Below are 15369 nucleotides of genomic sequence, written 5' to 3'. Positions count from 1 at the left end.
TATACGGTGTGCGTATTCACATTGTTAGCATAGCAACAAACGGTGTATTAATTGCAACGATATTAATCTTATAAAAAATTTTTAAAGTGTCGAATATTAATGATTATTAGTTCCAACAATAATAAAGTCAAAAAGCTAGTTACCTTCCTTCCAATATTTAATTTTGATCAACCTTATGGTATTCCTTATTTCTTTAATACCACTCATTCTGTTGTATCTCAAAATGAGATACGTCAGTATGACAATACGTCATCCTAAACGTTCATAAAACACATATGAAACAACCTTATAACAAAACGAACAACATGAGACAAAACCCGTCCTTCCCTAGCTGAACTACCCAAAAGTATAAATGCCTGAACAATTAGTTTAGATCCGAGATTCCGCGCTTCCACCACTTAGTATGATTCATATTTTATATAATATATAAGATAAGTAACATTCCGTGAATTAATCTGATAAACCGTTTTGACAACTGGTTACTTCCCTAAGACTGTTCAGATTAGGATTGTCAAGACACTCCGGTATTACTCGAGCCCGTAATACAACACATTCAACAAATATCAGGGCGTGTGGCGTAGTCGGTAGCGCGCTCCCTTAGCATGGGAGAGGTCTCCGGTTCGATTCCGGACTCGTCCAATCTTTTTTGTTATTACCATAACAGTACTATAAAGGTCTGTTAATGTATAAGCTGTCAACATGGTAAGGTACATTTAATAGCGGAAACATTATTTGAAAATGATGATATTTGATTTTTAGAAAGATAAAAAGCACAAAATAAAAACTCTATACATGAAAATTATAGGTGGGAAATGCAACTAATAAGAACGACCGAACATACAGTAATTGACAGCAATACGTTCACACTTGATACATTTTTGACCTTCATTCAATACAGGTTGGTCGAATGGGATACATAAAGATTTGGCACCCATACTTGGTGCCTTGTCATCTTCCTCGAATTCTTCACCATCGTCTTTCTTTGCAGAAGATTCCTTGATATCTTCTTCACATTCCATCACACCACACCATGGTGCTAAGATAACGTTCTTCTTGTTCAATGCTGGAACAAAACCACTCCATTCATTAACGATAACTCTGTGGGTGTCGAATAGCTCCTTGGCTTTTTTGAACAAATCTCCTTGCATTTCTTCTAAGATTTCTGGGATACGGGCTTCCAATTCGTCGAAAGAAACGACGTATTTCTTGGAGTCATTTCTACGAACGACAACGACTTGGTTTTTTTCAATATCCTTAGGACCTAATTCAATACGGATTGGAATACCCTTTAGCTCGTATTGGGAAAATTTCCAACCTGGTGTGTAATTATCGTTATAGTCACCAAAGGCTCTAATGCCAACCTTTTTCAAACGGGATTCCACACTTCTGGCTGTTTCATGAATGTGTTTACGCTGTTCCTCAGAGGTCTTCTTTGTGATGCCCACTGGAATGACAACGGATTGGAATTGGGACACTCTTGGTGGGATAACCAAACCCTTGTTGTCAGAGTGGATCATGACCATGACACCAATGACACGAGTGGATAAACCCCATGAATTTTGGTACGCAAAGATCTTTGGATGATCAGAACCTAGTGGGTTCTCCACAGACAAATTGAACATCTTAGAAAAGTTTTGGCCCAAATGGTGAGAGGTGGCACCTTGAATACCACGACCGGTTTGTGGAATATAGCCTTCACAAGTTGTGGTGAAGTCACCACCAGCAAATTTTTCCTTTTCGGTCTTTCTACCCTTAACCACTGGAACAGCTAATAACTCTTCGTAAACCCCAGCGTAGAAATCTAAGATTTGCAAAACCTCCTCTTCGGCATCCTTAGCAGTCAAGTGAGCAGTATGACCTTCTTGCCACAAGAATTCTCTGGTTCTTAAAAAGGGCTGAGGATGCTTGAATTCCCATCTAACCACAGAATTCCATTGGTTTAGTTTCAATGGTAAATCTCTGTAAGACTGGACCCATTTTGCGTAGTAAGGATACATGACAGTTTCAGAAGTTGGTCTAATGGCGATTGGTTCTTCCAATTCAGAGGAGCCAGCTCTGGTGACCCAGGCAACTTCTGGAGCAAAGCCTTCAACATGGTCCTTTTCCTTTTCCAACACACGTGAGGAAACAAACATTGGGAAATAGGCATTTTGTACACCAATGGCCTTGATCTTGTCGTCGAACCATTTCTGAATGTTTTCCCAGATCGCATAAGAAGGAGGTCTTAAGATGTAACAGCCAGAAACATCGTAGTAGTCCAACATTTCACCCTTGGTCAAGATTTGTTGGTACCAGCCTGGGAAATCCAACGCTTTGTCTACGGTGATACCAATAAGTTTGGCGTCTTCCAAAGCTGCTGCTGCTGCTGCTGCTGCAGTGCCTGCCTTAGAAGGTTGCTGCTTTTTCTGTTGTTTCTTGCCTTCTGTAGCGGTTTCCTTAGACACCTCTTGGGAGAAATCAACCACTTTTTGACTATCCTCAAAATTGTTTAGAAATTTCATCATGTCAGATTTCTTCATATAAGTACTGTCGTTTAACTGCAAGATAGTGTCACCGTCAACAGTACCCAACTCGTGATCAATTAGCAAGTGAAAATTGGACGTGGCGTTAGCCAAATCCCCCAAGATAAAAGCTCTAGCGGATTCAGATTGGAACGCTTGCTTGACCAAATCATCGCGAGCCAATCTTGGATCCTTACTGGACGTAGCGTTGGCAATCAACGCAGAAGGAGTAGTAGTAGATTGCAAAGCCACCACAACGATAGGAACAGGGGTGGCGGACTTTGGAGTCTTTGGTTTGAAGACCAAAGACTTCACCGCAACGGCAGATTCAGCAGGAGGCTTCTCATTCACACACAACTTGGCAAACGCTTCCGAAACAGGCATATTTTGATTTGTTCTTCTACTCTCTTACTTTATGGTTATGTTTTTTATATAATGTGTCGAAGCACGGATGTACACCAACCTCTATATTCTCTTATAGGAAAGCTTTTCAGGCCGCCAGCAACTATCTAGCAAAAGTAACGAGCATACTTTTTCCAATCGAGGGCCAAGACATTCAGTGACTCAAGCATCGCTTATCCAATTTTTCATTTTTTACCAAATCCGTGGCGCGTCCTCCCATCGGACGCAAAAGTGAAAAATTTTCCATCGTGCATGGTGATCAATGCCCTGATAGTTCGATCAGTCATACTGTCGAGCTATCAAAGACGATCAAAAAGGTAGAAGAAATTACGTTTGGGCCTCAGATTGTGCGTAGTAGTAGTCGGTGCTGGGTCCTCACGCAAGTAGCAAGGTAATCTATATCCTCATTTTTTTCAAACATGTCATCTTTGTACATTAAGGAGGCTACCGGTGTAGACGAATTGACCACAGCCGGTTCACAAGACCATCCATTCAAAACCCCAGCATATGCTTTGTTCGCATCTCAACAGAAGAGCGATGCCACGGAACCTAAGCTTTTCGTGTTTAAGACAGAAGACAACGAGTACCAGGAAATCAGTGCTTCTGCTTTGAAGAAGGCTCGTAAGGGCTGTGATGGTTTGAAGAAAAAGGCAGTCAAGCAAAAGGAACAGGAGTTGAAGAAACAACAAAAAGAGGCAGAAAATGCTGCCAAGCAATTGTCTGCTTTGAATATCACCATTAAGGAGGACGAATCGCTACCAGCTGCCATTAAGACTAGAATTTATGACTCTTATTCCAAGGTCGGACAAAGAGTTAAGGTTTCCGGTTGGATCCATAGATTACGTTCTAACAAGAAGGTTATTTTCGTCGTCCTCAGAGACGGATCTGGTTTCATTCAATGTGTCTTGTCCGGTGATTTGGCATTGGCTCAACAAACTTTGGACCTGACTTTGGAATCCACCGTTACTCTGTACGGTACCATAGTCAAATTGCCTGAGGGTAAAACCGCTCCAGGTGGTGTTGAATTGAATGTCGACTATTACGAAGTTGTAGGTTTGGCCCCCGGTGGTGAAGACTCCTTTACAAACAAAATCGCAGAGGGCTCAGACCCTTCTTTACTGTTGGACCAACGTCATTTGGCCTTGAGAGGAGATGCCTTGTCTGCAGTCATGAAAGTCCGTGCTGCTCTACTGAAAAGCGTTAGACGTGTTTATGATGAAGAACATTTGACAGAAGTTACCCCACCATGTATGGTGCAAACTCAAGTCGAAGGTGGTTCCACTTTGTTCAAGATGAACTATTACGGCGAGGAAGCTTACTTGACCCAAAGTTCCCAATTATATTTAGAAACCTGTTTGGCCTCCCTAGGTGATGTTTATACCATCCAAGAATCTTTCAGAGCTGAAAAGTCCCACACAAGAAGACATTTGTCCGAATATACCCATATCGAAGCTGAATTGGCCTTCTTGACTTTCGACGATCTATTACAACATATTGAAACTTTGATCGTCAAATCCGTGCAATACGTTTTGGAAGACCCAATTGCTGGCCCACTCGTAAAACAATTGAATCCAAACTTTAAGGCTCCAAAGGCTCCATTCATGAGATTACAGTACAAGGATGCCATTACCTGGTTGAACGAACACGACATCAAGAACGAAGAGGGCGAAGACTTTAAATTTGGTGACGATATTGCAGAAGCTGCTGAAAGAAAGATGACCGATACCATCGGCGTCCCAATCTTTTTGACGAGATTCCCAGTAGAAATCAAGTCTTTCTACATGAAGCGTTGTTCTGACGACCCCCGCGTCACTGAATCCGTCGACGTTTTGATGCCAAACGTTGGTGAAATCACTGGTGGTTCTATGAGAATCGACGACATGGACGAACTAATGGCAGGGTTTAAGCGTGAGGGTATTGATACCGACGCCTACTACTGGTTCATTGACCAAAGAAAATACGGTACTTGCCCACATGGTGGTTACGGTATCGGTACCGAACGTATTTTAGCCTGGTTGTGTGACAGATTCACTGTCAGAGACTGTTCCTTGTATCCACGTTTCAGCGGTAGATGTAAGCCATGATCTTTAGTTACTGAAGAGTACGTGAGCGCTCACATATATACAAATATTTATACCGATTAATATTTACGTTCCTCCCTCTCTCTAATTATTCATTGATTTATTCAAGAATTAGCGTTATAACAATAAATGGTTGGCGCAGGCAATTAATTTTTCTTTACTCTTCCAAACCCTCTGTTAACGACAATCAAATAACCTGATCTGCCAAGGCTCCATCATATCTGGCCTAGAACAGTTTTTTTTTTTCGATTATTTGTTCGTTCTTGTGGTGGTTACTCATTGGCAGAATCCCGAAAATCATGATTAGTAGATGAATGACTCACTTTTTGGATAAGCTGGCGCAAATTGAAACATGTGAAAAAAAAAAAAAAGGATTATAAAAGGTCAGCGAAGCACAGAACTCTGAGATAAGACTACCTTTCTTTAGCTAGGGGAGAATATTCGCAATTGAAGAGCTCAAAAGCAGGTAACTATATAACAAGACTAAGGCAAACATGTCAGACGGCACTCAAAAACTATGGGGTGGGAGATTCACTGGTGAAACCGATCCTTTGATGCACCTTTACAATGCGTCTCTTCCGTATGATTATAAGATGTATAAGGCAGATTTAGAAGGAACTAAAGTATACACAGCGGGCTTGCAGAAGTTGGGTCTTCTAACGGAGACAGAATTGGCAAAGATCCATGAAGGTTTGGCTGAAATCAAAAAAGAATGGGACGCTGACAAATTTGTCCGTCATCCAAACGACGAGGATATCCATACTGCGAATGAAAGACGTCTTGGTGAACTAATTGGCCGCGATATTGCTGGTAAAGTCCACACCGGTAGATCCCGTAATGATCAAGTTGTTACCGATTTGAGAATATACTGTCGTGACATTGTCAATGACACCCTCTTTCCAGCTTTAAAGGGCTTGGTTGAAGTTCTAATTAAGAGGGCCGAAGGTGAGATAGATGTCTTAATGCCAGGCTACACACATTTACAAAGGGCACAACCTATTAGATGGTCTCATTGGTTGAGCTCTTATGCAACATACTTCACCGAAGATTACAAGAGACTGGGTCAAATACTACACAGATTGAATCAATCACCACTGGGTGCAGGCGCTCTTGCTGGTCATCCTTACGGCATTGATAGAGAATTTTTGGCTGAAGGTTTGGGTTTCAATAGTGTAATTGGTAACTCCTTGGTTGCTGTTTCTGATAGAGATTTCATCGTGGAGTTGATGTTTTGGGGAACTTTGTTCATGAACCATATTTCTCGTTTTGCTGAAGATTTGATTATATATTGTACAGCAGAATTTGGTTTCATACAGTTGAGCGACGCCTATTCAACAGGTTCTTCTTTAATGCCTCAGAAGAAGAATGCAGACTCGTTAGAGTTGTTAAGAGGTAAATCCGGTAGAGTATTTGGTGATCTGACAGGATTCTTGATGAGTTTGAAGGGTATCCCATCTACTTATGATAAAGACATGCAAGAAGACAAAGAGCCACTATTCGATTGCTTAACAACTGTAGAGCACTCCATGCTGATTGCCACAGGTGTTATTTCTACCTTAACTGTAAATAAGGAAAAGATGGAAGCTGCTCTCACGATGGATATGCTAGCTACCGACTTGGCAGATTACTTGGTCAGAAAGGGTGTTCCATTCAGAGAGACTCATCACATATCTGGTGAGTGTGTCGCTACTGCTGAAAGACTTGGTCTAAGCGGTATTGATAAATTAACCTTGGAGCAGTATCAAAAGATCGATTCGAGATTCGGACAAGATCTTTTTGAAACTTTTAACTTTGAACAAAGCGTTGAAAGACGAGATGCTACTGGTGGAACCGCTAAATCTGCTGTATTGAAGCAATTGGATAATTTGAAATCCCAATTAAATTAGCAGATGGCGACGTTATGCGCAAGAATTTCATCAGGTCTGGTACTTCTAGGACTTCATCAACCCTTCTTTAAATACTTATTTTGTTATTAGTATTATATTTTCGAGATTGTGCTATGTATATATATACGTAGATAAGCAATTGTTATCTAATCAAGGATATTATTTGGATGATTTAGAAGATGACCGGCAAAAAAACGAAATAATGCTGCTATATACCTTGGCTAATCTTCCTCTCAAGCGTTTCAGGGAAAGACGTGTGTGATGGTTGAATATAAGTGAAGCAAATGGCCATGAGACTAAATAACTAAAACGGCCGCAATAATACACACTATTGTAACCTCCCAAAGTCGTTAACCAACTTAGCAGTTGTCTTAGTTTATACCCATTCGCACTCATTATCATTTTGTAAACTGGATAATGTAGGGCCTCGTGAATGTCTGAACCGGCCATTCTCAAAAATTTATAGTTCGATGGTTGTGACCCAATCTGCAGGATTCCAAGCTTGATTGTGGAAACATTTAACCTTTGATATTCCTTGAAAATTTTAAATAGTGAGTCGATTATTCCAGACGTTATAATTTCTGTACTATGATGGACTAAGTTCAGGTCCGCAGTCAAAGATGGATTGAACATAATTAGTTGGGTTTTTCTCTTCAAATGGGGTATAATGCTTAATAATGCTTGATAATACACAAATATACTTGAATGAATTTCAGATTCCAATGAGTCACATGAAATTACTCCGGATGGATGATATGATAACCTTGGCATAAACAATATGGATGCTAGCCTTGGTACATCAACAAAAAAACCCTCGAAGTCTTTTTCGCAGGTGGGATCAATGTAATATATGAAATCCTGATCTTCTTCGTGCTTCTTATAGACGTCTGCATTTTCAGTACAAATATATACTGTAAACCGTCTGCGATATAAATCCATCACTTGATTCCTTATGATAGGATCATTCATATCGCCCAGTATTAATACCACTTGAGATTCTGCTTCAGGTAAATTAGGTGGCAGTTTAAAAAAGGTCCTATACCCAAGGTATAAGCACAGGGAGGTGGCAGAAATTCCCAAGCCTAGCTTCCAATGATCCTGGAGCCCGATCCTCAAAGTTTTATATACTTTAGATCTGTTACTGTCGTTTTCCTGTAGTCGAGGAGTCTCCTTGTTGGATATCTTTCCAGATATGGATTCAATTGATTTTTCGACGTGGTTCTTGATCTCATCGCTCAAGACAGCGCTTTTCGAGACGAGCCAATACCCAGCATCAAATATCTGATCCACTATATCCTTACCACCAGACCAAGCCATTTTTATTTGTTTTTTTGAGAGCAAATATCTTCTGTTGTCTGTTTTATATTTCCTGTTTGTATGCCACCTACAACATTTTTACATGTTCCGACGCTGACCGAAAACGACCTGAAGGGAATTAAAGTTGACTACCCCCTAACTAGACCCTGTTCTTAACATTATCTATAACATGAAACTATCTTACACTTCACAGTAAAATTTTCAAGAGTAGTGGTAATATCAAATCCAAAATCCAAAAATGGGTATCAATAATCCAATTCCTCGAAGCTTGAAAAGCGAGACCAAGTATGTTCATATATATGCTTCCTGCTGCCCCTCCTCTAAACTTATGGATGCAGCTAAAATGTTCAAGATAGCTCTCTAGTCTGTGTCCATTGCTTATGGGGCATGAGTTTTCAAAAGTAATGTACTAACAACTTTATGATTGATTTATTTCGAATGTTTTAACTACAGGAAGGCCGCGAAAGTTCTAAGGAGTTTTGTTAAACCAAATCAAGTATTTGGAGCAGACCAAGTTATTCCACCATATGTGCTAAAAAGAGCTAAAGGTCTAGCAATTATCACGGTTTTAAAGGCTGGCTTCTTGTTTTCAGGGAGAGCAGGTTCTGGGGTGATTGTGGCCAGGTTAAAAGACGGTACATGGTCGGCTCCCTCTGCTATCGCTATGGCAGGTGCTGGTGCAGGTGGTATGGTCGGCGTTGAATTGACAGATTTTGTTTTTATTTTAAATTCGGAAGAGGCAGTGAGGTCCTTTTCTGAATTTGGTACAATTACTTTAGGTGGTAATGTGTCAGTTTCCGCAGGTCCTCTTGGAAGAAGTGCAGAAGCTGCAGCTTCTGCATCCACAGGTGGTGTCTCGGCAGTTTTTGCCTATTCCAAAAGCAAAGGTTTATTTGCCGGTGTGTCTGTGGAAGGTTCAGCCATCTTGGAGAGAAGGGAAGCTAATCGAAAGTTTTACGGCGATAACTGTACATCAAAGATGATTTTGTCAGGTAGAGTAAAAGTTCCACCAGCAGCAGACCCCCTACTCCGTATCTTGGAATCAAGAGCGTTCAACTTTACACGCCACGACCATGATGACAACGCTAGCGGTGATGATTTTTATGATGACGGTCAATACAGCGACAACACAAGCCATTATTACGACGATATTCCAGATTCCTTTGATTCTACTGATGAATCCTCAACACGTCCAAACACAAGATCATCAAGAAGAAGAGGAATGTCGCTGGGGTCACGCAGTCGTTATGATGATGATTATGATGATGATGGTTACGGACGTGGTCGCGGGTATGGAGATTTTGATAGCGAAGATGAAGATTATGATTACGGAAGATCTCCAAATAGAAACAGCAGCCGCAATAGAGGCCCACAGATAGATAGGGGTACTAAGCCGCGTGCGAATACCCGATGGGAAGATGATTTGTATGATAGAGATACTGAATACTCCCGTCCCAACCATTCCGGTAGGGATTATGATAATACCCGAGGAAATAGGCGTGGTTATGGTAGAGAAAGGGGTTATAGCCTTGGTCATGGCCCAACTCACCCCAGCAATATGAGCAATGTCGATGATTTATCACATAAAATGTCGAAGACAGGGTTAGGTAATGAATCCACTGCTACAAATTCGGCGACACCAACGGCTGTTGCTCTCTACAATTTTGCTGGAGAACAACCAGGCGACTTGGCTTTCAAAAAAGGTGATGTTATTACTATCTTAAAAAAATCAGATTCTCAAAATGATTGGTGGACAGGCAGGACTAACGGAAAAGAAGGAATATTCCCTGCAAACTACGTTAGAGTTTCTTAAATTATCGTCCTCCATATGTCTCGTTCCTATATATAGAATTTTTTTTTAGAGTTATGAAGTTGAGGATGGGTTCCTTATTCAGCTATGTTTACGAAATGTTTGTAGTTATATAATCACAATGGAAAGCTTCGAGGAACCACTTCTTAAGTACTCACTTAGTAGGTGGAGTATTTCTTGAAACTGGACTATACGCCATTAAACTAAAAAAAAATCGAGGCTGAAACTCCTTGGAATAATTCTGGGTAGATTAAGATAGCAAAGAAAACAATACTCTATTTTTATAGACATACGTACTTTTGTACCGAAAATTGCATATTGATGAACCTGCCTTCTTCCTTTAAAAGGAATCAAACTGTAAATCCGAGGCTTTCAGCAGCTCTAGTGACTTGTTTTTGTAGAATTTTCTGTGATTCTAATGAAGTATTTGTCATTAATAAAAAGTGCGATAGCCTTTCTGAGTCATGCTCCCAAAATACGTCAAAAATAAACTCGGAAATGCTGCGCAGATTTTCTTCTTTATTTAAACCAGAAATACTTATACGTTGTAAATTTCTGTTTATAATTTTTTTTAAGGACTCAAGTATTTCTGCATTCTCCTGTTTAGTTCTCTTAGGCTGATGCAGTTTTTCGTCAACAGTATTTGTAATTAAATTAAATGCTGGATGAGGTTTCATCGGCGTAGCTACGAGAGAGTTCATGTTTGTGTAGGAATTTGAATATGATGAGAATGGGGAAACTACTTGTTGAAACTGTGACGTTAATCCCTTTTGATGAGCTGATAACTCTTGTGTGCGGAAACGCATCATGGAACTAATGTTGATTAATTTCTTATAATTTTCATTGTTGTTACCATCGTCATAGTCTATCTCATTTAGTATATTATCATTATTCTTTGACCATGATGCCTCAACCAAACTACTTCCAATTAGTCTCCTATCCAAAATATTAAATAATCTCTCAGCATCACTACGAGAAAAACACTCAACATGTCCACAAAATGTCCAATTTAATGAGTTATAGTTTGTGATCTTAATTTCACTGAATCTTATTTTTTCTTGTAAACATAGTTGAGAAATAAACTCCTTATTGCAATTGAAGCTTAAATTTTTTAGATAAACCTTTGTTTTCTTGTTCGTTCCAATTTGATTATGAACAGGCTTATCTTTACCAGGACCAACCCAAATGGTATGGTTTTTAAAAATTGTTTTATTCAAACATTTCTGTGCCTTTTTAGATTCTTCTTCATTTTTATATGTGACGAACGCTTTATGTGGTGTGTTCGCCTGCTTTTCAGAGATGAATACAGATTTTATGGGGCCAATAGTGCTGAAGTAATCCAAGACCTCTTCTTGTGTTGTGTCAGATGGTAAATTTTTGACTAATATTGTTTTCGAACGAGCATTATCTGATAAATTATTGCTAGCCAATAGTTCGTCTTCGATAACTATGTCGGAGCCAATCATTTTTTTTCTTTTTGTAAATTCAGGTCTAGTTCTTACTTCTTTGTCAAAATGCAATCCACATATAATTTTATTTCCAAAAAATTCTTGGTTATTGTATTTTTTGATTACATTTCTAGCAGAAATATCGTTATCGAAATAAACGAACCCAATGTTTTTTCTTCTTTCTAGAAGACATGACAGTACATTTCCGTACTCGATCATTATTAGATAAAATGATCTTGTGGTCAGTTGGGGATTTTCCAGTGGTAAGTTAGAGAAAAAAACATTTGTTCCGATGTTTTTTCTAAATAATGTATTTTTCATAGATGGCATTATTTTAACTTCTTGACCAAAAAAAACCGTATAATTAAATTCTTTCCTTGCAGATTCTGCATCGTTTTTATCCTTGAAATTCAAATAGCCATAACCCAATGATTTTTTGGTGAGAAAATCACGACACACTTTAGCAGATTCAAAAGATTGATACCTTTTGAATATCTTCCTTAGCATTTCTTCAGTGACAGTTGATTTCAGATTTCCTATAAACAAACTATTTGTCTTTGAAGTTTTCGTGATATATTTTTGCACGCTTCCCTTTGCAACAGTTTTTTCAAATACTTGCTCTTGTTCTTTCTTTTCTTGAGTTGCATTTTTACAATCGTATTTTTTGAGGCTATTCTTTTCTTTGACTTCAGCATCCTTTAATTTCACATCACCGAGCTTATATCCAGCTCCTTGCACGCGTACTAGTGCTTGGGCTGATATCGTTTTGAAGCTTTTCTGCCTTGCATCTTTATCATTTGGGCAACTTTTAGAAATCGATCTGGGATTTTGCTTGCTATTTAAAGAGATATTATTCAATACATTACCATGAGAGTTTGGCATCTTTTTTTAGGGAATTTTTCGTATTTCTGCTTTTATTGACTTGGATAATTCATTATGTTAAGTAAGCTCTAATTGCTAAAAATGCCATAAAAAGAAAACTTATTGGAAAAGGACCGCCATTTCGAACGGAATTTGTGACACAAGTTCATTTTAGCAAAAAAAGGTCCTACCCGGATTCGAACCGGGGTTGTCCGGATCAAAACCGAAAGTGATAACCACTACACTATAGGACCGGAACTTACTGGTCGATCTGAAAATCATGATCGAATACGTCATCCTTGCATTACCCAAAATCAATCAATTTTTAATGAAATACATCAAATTTTGATTGTTGTTATGAAACTTCAAAATATCATCCGTTTATTAGTACTCACGCTACTAGTTTATTGTCAAATAAGTTGTAAGAAGATGGCATAAACATTGAGAAACAGTCATCAATTCTAATGAAAGCAGAAATGCAAGGATTGACAATGTAATAGGGTAATGAAAAATATAGAACGGAAGGAGAAATAATCATAATAACCTTATGTCGAAATACAGATTCTGAGAATTAGGTGAATTTTGAGATAATTGTTGGGATTCCATTTTTGATAAAGGCTATTATATTAGGTATACACAATATACTAGAAGTTCTCCTCGAGGATTTAGGAATCCTCAAAATGGAATCTATATTTCTACAACCTAATATTACGATTATTCCTCATTCCGTTTTATATGTTTCATTATCTTATTACATTATCAATCCTTGCACTTCAGCTTCCTCTAACTTCGATGACAGCTTCTCATAACTTATTTCATCATCTAACACCGTATATGATAATATATTGATAGTATAATTATTGGTTGATAGACGATAGTGGATTTTTAATTACATTTTGAGGATTCTTATGTTCTGGTGGATAACTACTAGTATATTCTGCATAGCTGATATCATAGCCTTCACCAACAAGGAAATCGCAACAATCATTAAATCATTCACTCAATATTCATAATCAATGGATGATGTTAAATTCTTATTTTAACATTTAGTTTGTGATTTCCGGTAAAAGGGTAGTGTTGTTTTTTTGAGAGCCTTTTCTGACGGACAAATGGTCGCAGGAAATATAAATTTATATTTAGTAATACGCAATCGCATACACATAAAAGAAGCCGAAATATTTTATCAAATACAATAGAAGCTAAAAGCAAGAATTGATAATGTAATAGGATAAAGTAATATAGTTATGGAGATTTATCGACGCCTTTTTGTGGATTCCAAGACCCTCGAGAAGAACTTCTAGTATACTCTGTGTACGAATATTATAGCCTTTCTTCAACAATGGATTTCAAACAATTATCCAATTATTCACCCAAAATTTAATATAAAACATACAAGGATTGCAATTTCAATTGACTTATACTAAGGCATAAGATCCTGATATTATGCTTACGACTTATATAATAAGTGGCAACTTGGCCGAGTGGTTAAGGCGAAAGATTAGAAATCTTTTGGGCTTTGCCCGCGCAGGTTCGAGTCCTGCAGTTGTCGATAATTTTTTTAAAAAAAATTGTGGAAATTTTGTCATTCAGTATTAAAGATTTTCTATGCAATAAACTAATTAACATTCTACAGAAAAAGTAAACTAATCTTTTTAATTAAGGGAAGACTCACTATCATTATAAGTTGCATTTTGTCCACTAGACTCATAATCGGAACAATTAACATCCAATGTATTTGAAAGTCTCTTTTTACTTAACTTTGGTGCTGCCCTTGGTGTCTCTTGGCCAACAAAATCTCCGTTATTAGAAATCGAGACCGGATATATTGGAAGATATTGGTAATTTTTTTCTTTATCTAGACTTTTGGTCTGATGGGGCAGTCTTGTTTTCTTAAACAATGGCGAATCGTATACGTTAACATTCGGATAAAGCAACTCCGGCCGTTGGATGGGAATGGCATAGTTTAGGTTTGGGTTATGACTTGGCGTCAGGAACGTTGGGTTTCCAACGAAATTTTGATACGGGCTAAAATTATACATAGGAGAAGGAGCAATATAGTAAGGAACTGGAAACATGGGTGCTTCTCTTTCTACATTTATTTGAGAAGATTGAGAAAGAACCGGCGTTGAAGTAGATTTTGGAGGCTGCTCAATGTCCTCGAACCTTAAGGAATTATCAAATGAGGGGCGCTCTATTGTTTGTCTTTCGTTTTTCAAGGTATTGCTTGATTTATTTTTCAAATATCGAACATCTCCAGCCTTTGAGTACTGTTGAGCATCACTTACAAAATTTAATCCTGGATGTGGGCTTTCTAGTCTTAAATCGACATGTTTCGAATTGAATATATTTTCTGATTCTGTTTTTTTTGTTTTTCTGATTTCCTTATTCTTGATTTCTTTACCAATTTTAAAAGCAAGTGGAGAAACTCGCAAGTTTGGGGTCTTCTCTTGAAGAGGTTTTTGAACTTTCCTTTTAGAATGTGTTGGTGACCCTAATTCGAGTAGCCTAAAGCGTTTTCTGGGTGCCATAATTATTCTCGACTCAACTTCAATCCGTTTTCTTTCTTCTTATTGCGCTAATTGTCTGTTAGACACTTTTATGAGACTTCCTTTTTGTCGGCGGCTATTTCTCAATATACTCCTAATTAATACATTTCCGTGCAAAGGTACTAACTAGCTAAACGGATACTAAAGAATTCAAATGTGAATTTAAGCATAACTGCAGGTAAATCAAGAAGCTTGAATATTATACTGTAGTCAAAAATTAGATGTGTAAATACTGTGTATTATAATTCTGAAGTTTATTCAGAAAATATCATGGAACAAATGATACGCTGAAGTGCCTTCTGCCCGGAGATAAAGAATTCATAAAGTATAATCTCCATGAGACTTCCAGGACAAATATTTTCTCTTAAAGCGCTTGCTTTAGTAGTATTGCATCCAATGCTAATTTGTCTTTATTGATCTCTAGGCTCAATCCTCACTTTCTCGCGTCAATTGGTTTTTTGAACAGAAAAAAAAAGCACCGTCTGAAAAGTTTGAAACCTTTTGTCAGCAACGAGTA

The 15369-nt window shown here is 38.2% G+C and overlaps 7 protein-coding genes and 3 non-coding genes across 10 annotated transcripts, besides 7 other annotated features; 5 read left to right on the top strand and 5 right to left on the bottom strand.

Moving 5' to 3' along the window:
* Positions 1-37: part of a long terminal repeat (Ty4 LTR) that runs on past the window's edge.
* A 172-nt stretch (positions 38-209) lies between these two features.
* Positions 210-550: a long terminal repeat (Ty3 LTR).
* A 16-nt stretch (positions 551-566) lies between these two features.
* Positions 567-639, top strand: YNCH0006C. The gene has a single exon. It is a non-coding gene; the product is annotated as a tRNA-Ala (tRNA).
* A 179-nt stretch (positions 640-818) lies between these two features.
* Positions 819-2885, bottom strand: YHR020W (proline--tRNA ligase; the record flags this gene model as incomplete). Its single annotated transcript, NM_001179150.1, has 1 exon — positions 819-2885. One exon carries the CDS (start codon positions 2883-2885, stop codon positions 819-821), a length of 2067 nt encoding a protein of 688 aa, NP_011884.1.
* Positions 2886-3322: 437 nt separating this feature from the next.
* Positions 3323-4987, top strand: DED81 (asparagine--tRNA ligase DED81; the record flags this gene model as incomplete). The annotated part of the gene is made up of 1 exon (NM_001179149.1): positions 3323-4987. One exon carries the CDS (start codon positions 3323-3325, stop codon positions 4985-4987), a length of 1665 nt encoding a protein of 554 aa, NP_011883.1.
* A 491-nt stretch (positions 4988-5478) lies between these two features.
* Positions 5479-6870, top strand: ARG4 (argininosuccinate lyase ARG4; the record flags this gene model as incomplete). Its single annotated transcript, NM_001179148.1, has 1 exon — positions 5479-6870. One exon carries the CDS (start codon positions 5479-5481, stop codon positions 6868-6870), a length of 1392 nt encoding a protein of 463 aa, NP_011882.1.
* Positions 5607-6532: an origin of replication (ARS2; Autonomously Replicating Sequence).
* Positions 6871-7029: 159 nt separating the features above from the next.
* On the bottom strand, positions 7030-8187 carry YSC83 (Ysc83p; the record flags this gene model as incomplete). Its single annotated transcript, NM_001179147.1, has 1 exon — positions 7030-8187. The coding sequence occupies one exon, from the start codon at positions 8185-8187 to the stop codon at positions 7030-7032; it is 1158 nt and encodes a 385-aa protein (NP_011881.1).
* A 238-nt stretch (positions 8188-8425) lies between these two features.
* On the top strand, positions 8426-10000 carry YSC84 (Ysc84p; the record flags this gene model as incomplete). The annotated part of the gene is made up of 2 exons (NM_001179146.1): positions 8426-8472; positions 8641-10000. 2 exons carry the CDS (start codon positions 8426-8428, stop codon positions 9998-10000), a joined length of 1407 nt encoding a protein of 468 aa, NP_011880.1.
* Positions 10001-10347: 347 nt separating this feature from the next.
* On the bottom strand, positions 10348-12327 carry MIP6 (Mip6p; the record flags this gene model as incomplete). Its single annotated transcript, NM_001179145.1, has 1 exon — positions 10348-12327. One exon carries the CDS (start codon positions 12325-12327, stop codon positions 10348-10350), a length of 1980 nt encoding a protein of 659 aa, NP_011879.1.
* A 161-nt stretch (positions 12328-12488) lies between these two features.
* On the bottom strand, positions 12489-12560 carry YNCH0005W. The gene has a single exon. It is a non-coding gene; the product is annotated as a tRNA-Gln (tRNA).
* Positions 12561-12871: 311 nt separating this feature from the next.
* Positions 12872-13196: a long terminal repeat (Ty1 LTR).
* Positions 13197-13316: a long terminal repeat (Ty1 LTR).
* A 25-nt stretch (positions 13317-13341) lies between these two features.
* Positions 13342-13443: an origin of replication (ARS807; Autonomously Replicating Sequence).
* Positions 13439-13680: a long terminal repeat (Ty1 LTR).
* Positions 13681-13773: 93 nt separating this feature from the next.
* YNCH0004C lies at positions 13774-13855 on the top strand. Its single transcript has one exon. It is a non-coding gene; the product is annotated as a tRNA-Ser (tRNA).
* Positions 13856-13958: 103 nt separating this feature from the next.
* Positions 13959-14834, bottom strand: SPO13 (Spo13p; the record flags this gene model as incomplete). Its single annotated transcript, NM_001179144.1, has 1 exon — positions 13959-14834. The coding sequence occupies one exon, from the start codon at positions 14832-14834 to the stop codon at positions 13959-13961; it is 876 nt and encodes a 291-aa protein (NP_011878.1).
* Positions 14835-15369: the final 535 nt, after the last annotated feature.

The sequence above is a fragment of the Saccharomyces cerevisiae genome, chromosome VIII (genome assembly GCF_000146045.2).
Source record: "Saccharomyces cerevisiae S288C chromosome VIII, complete sequence".
NCBI lineage: Eukaryota > Fungi > Ascomycota > Saccharomycetes > Saccharomycetales > Saccharomycetaceae > Saccharomyces > Saccharomyces cerevisiae.
The sequence above is the reverse complement of the archived record's forward strand: the minus strand, read 5'-3'. Positions and strand labels throughout refer to the sequence as shown.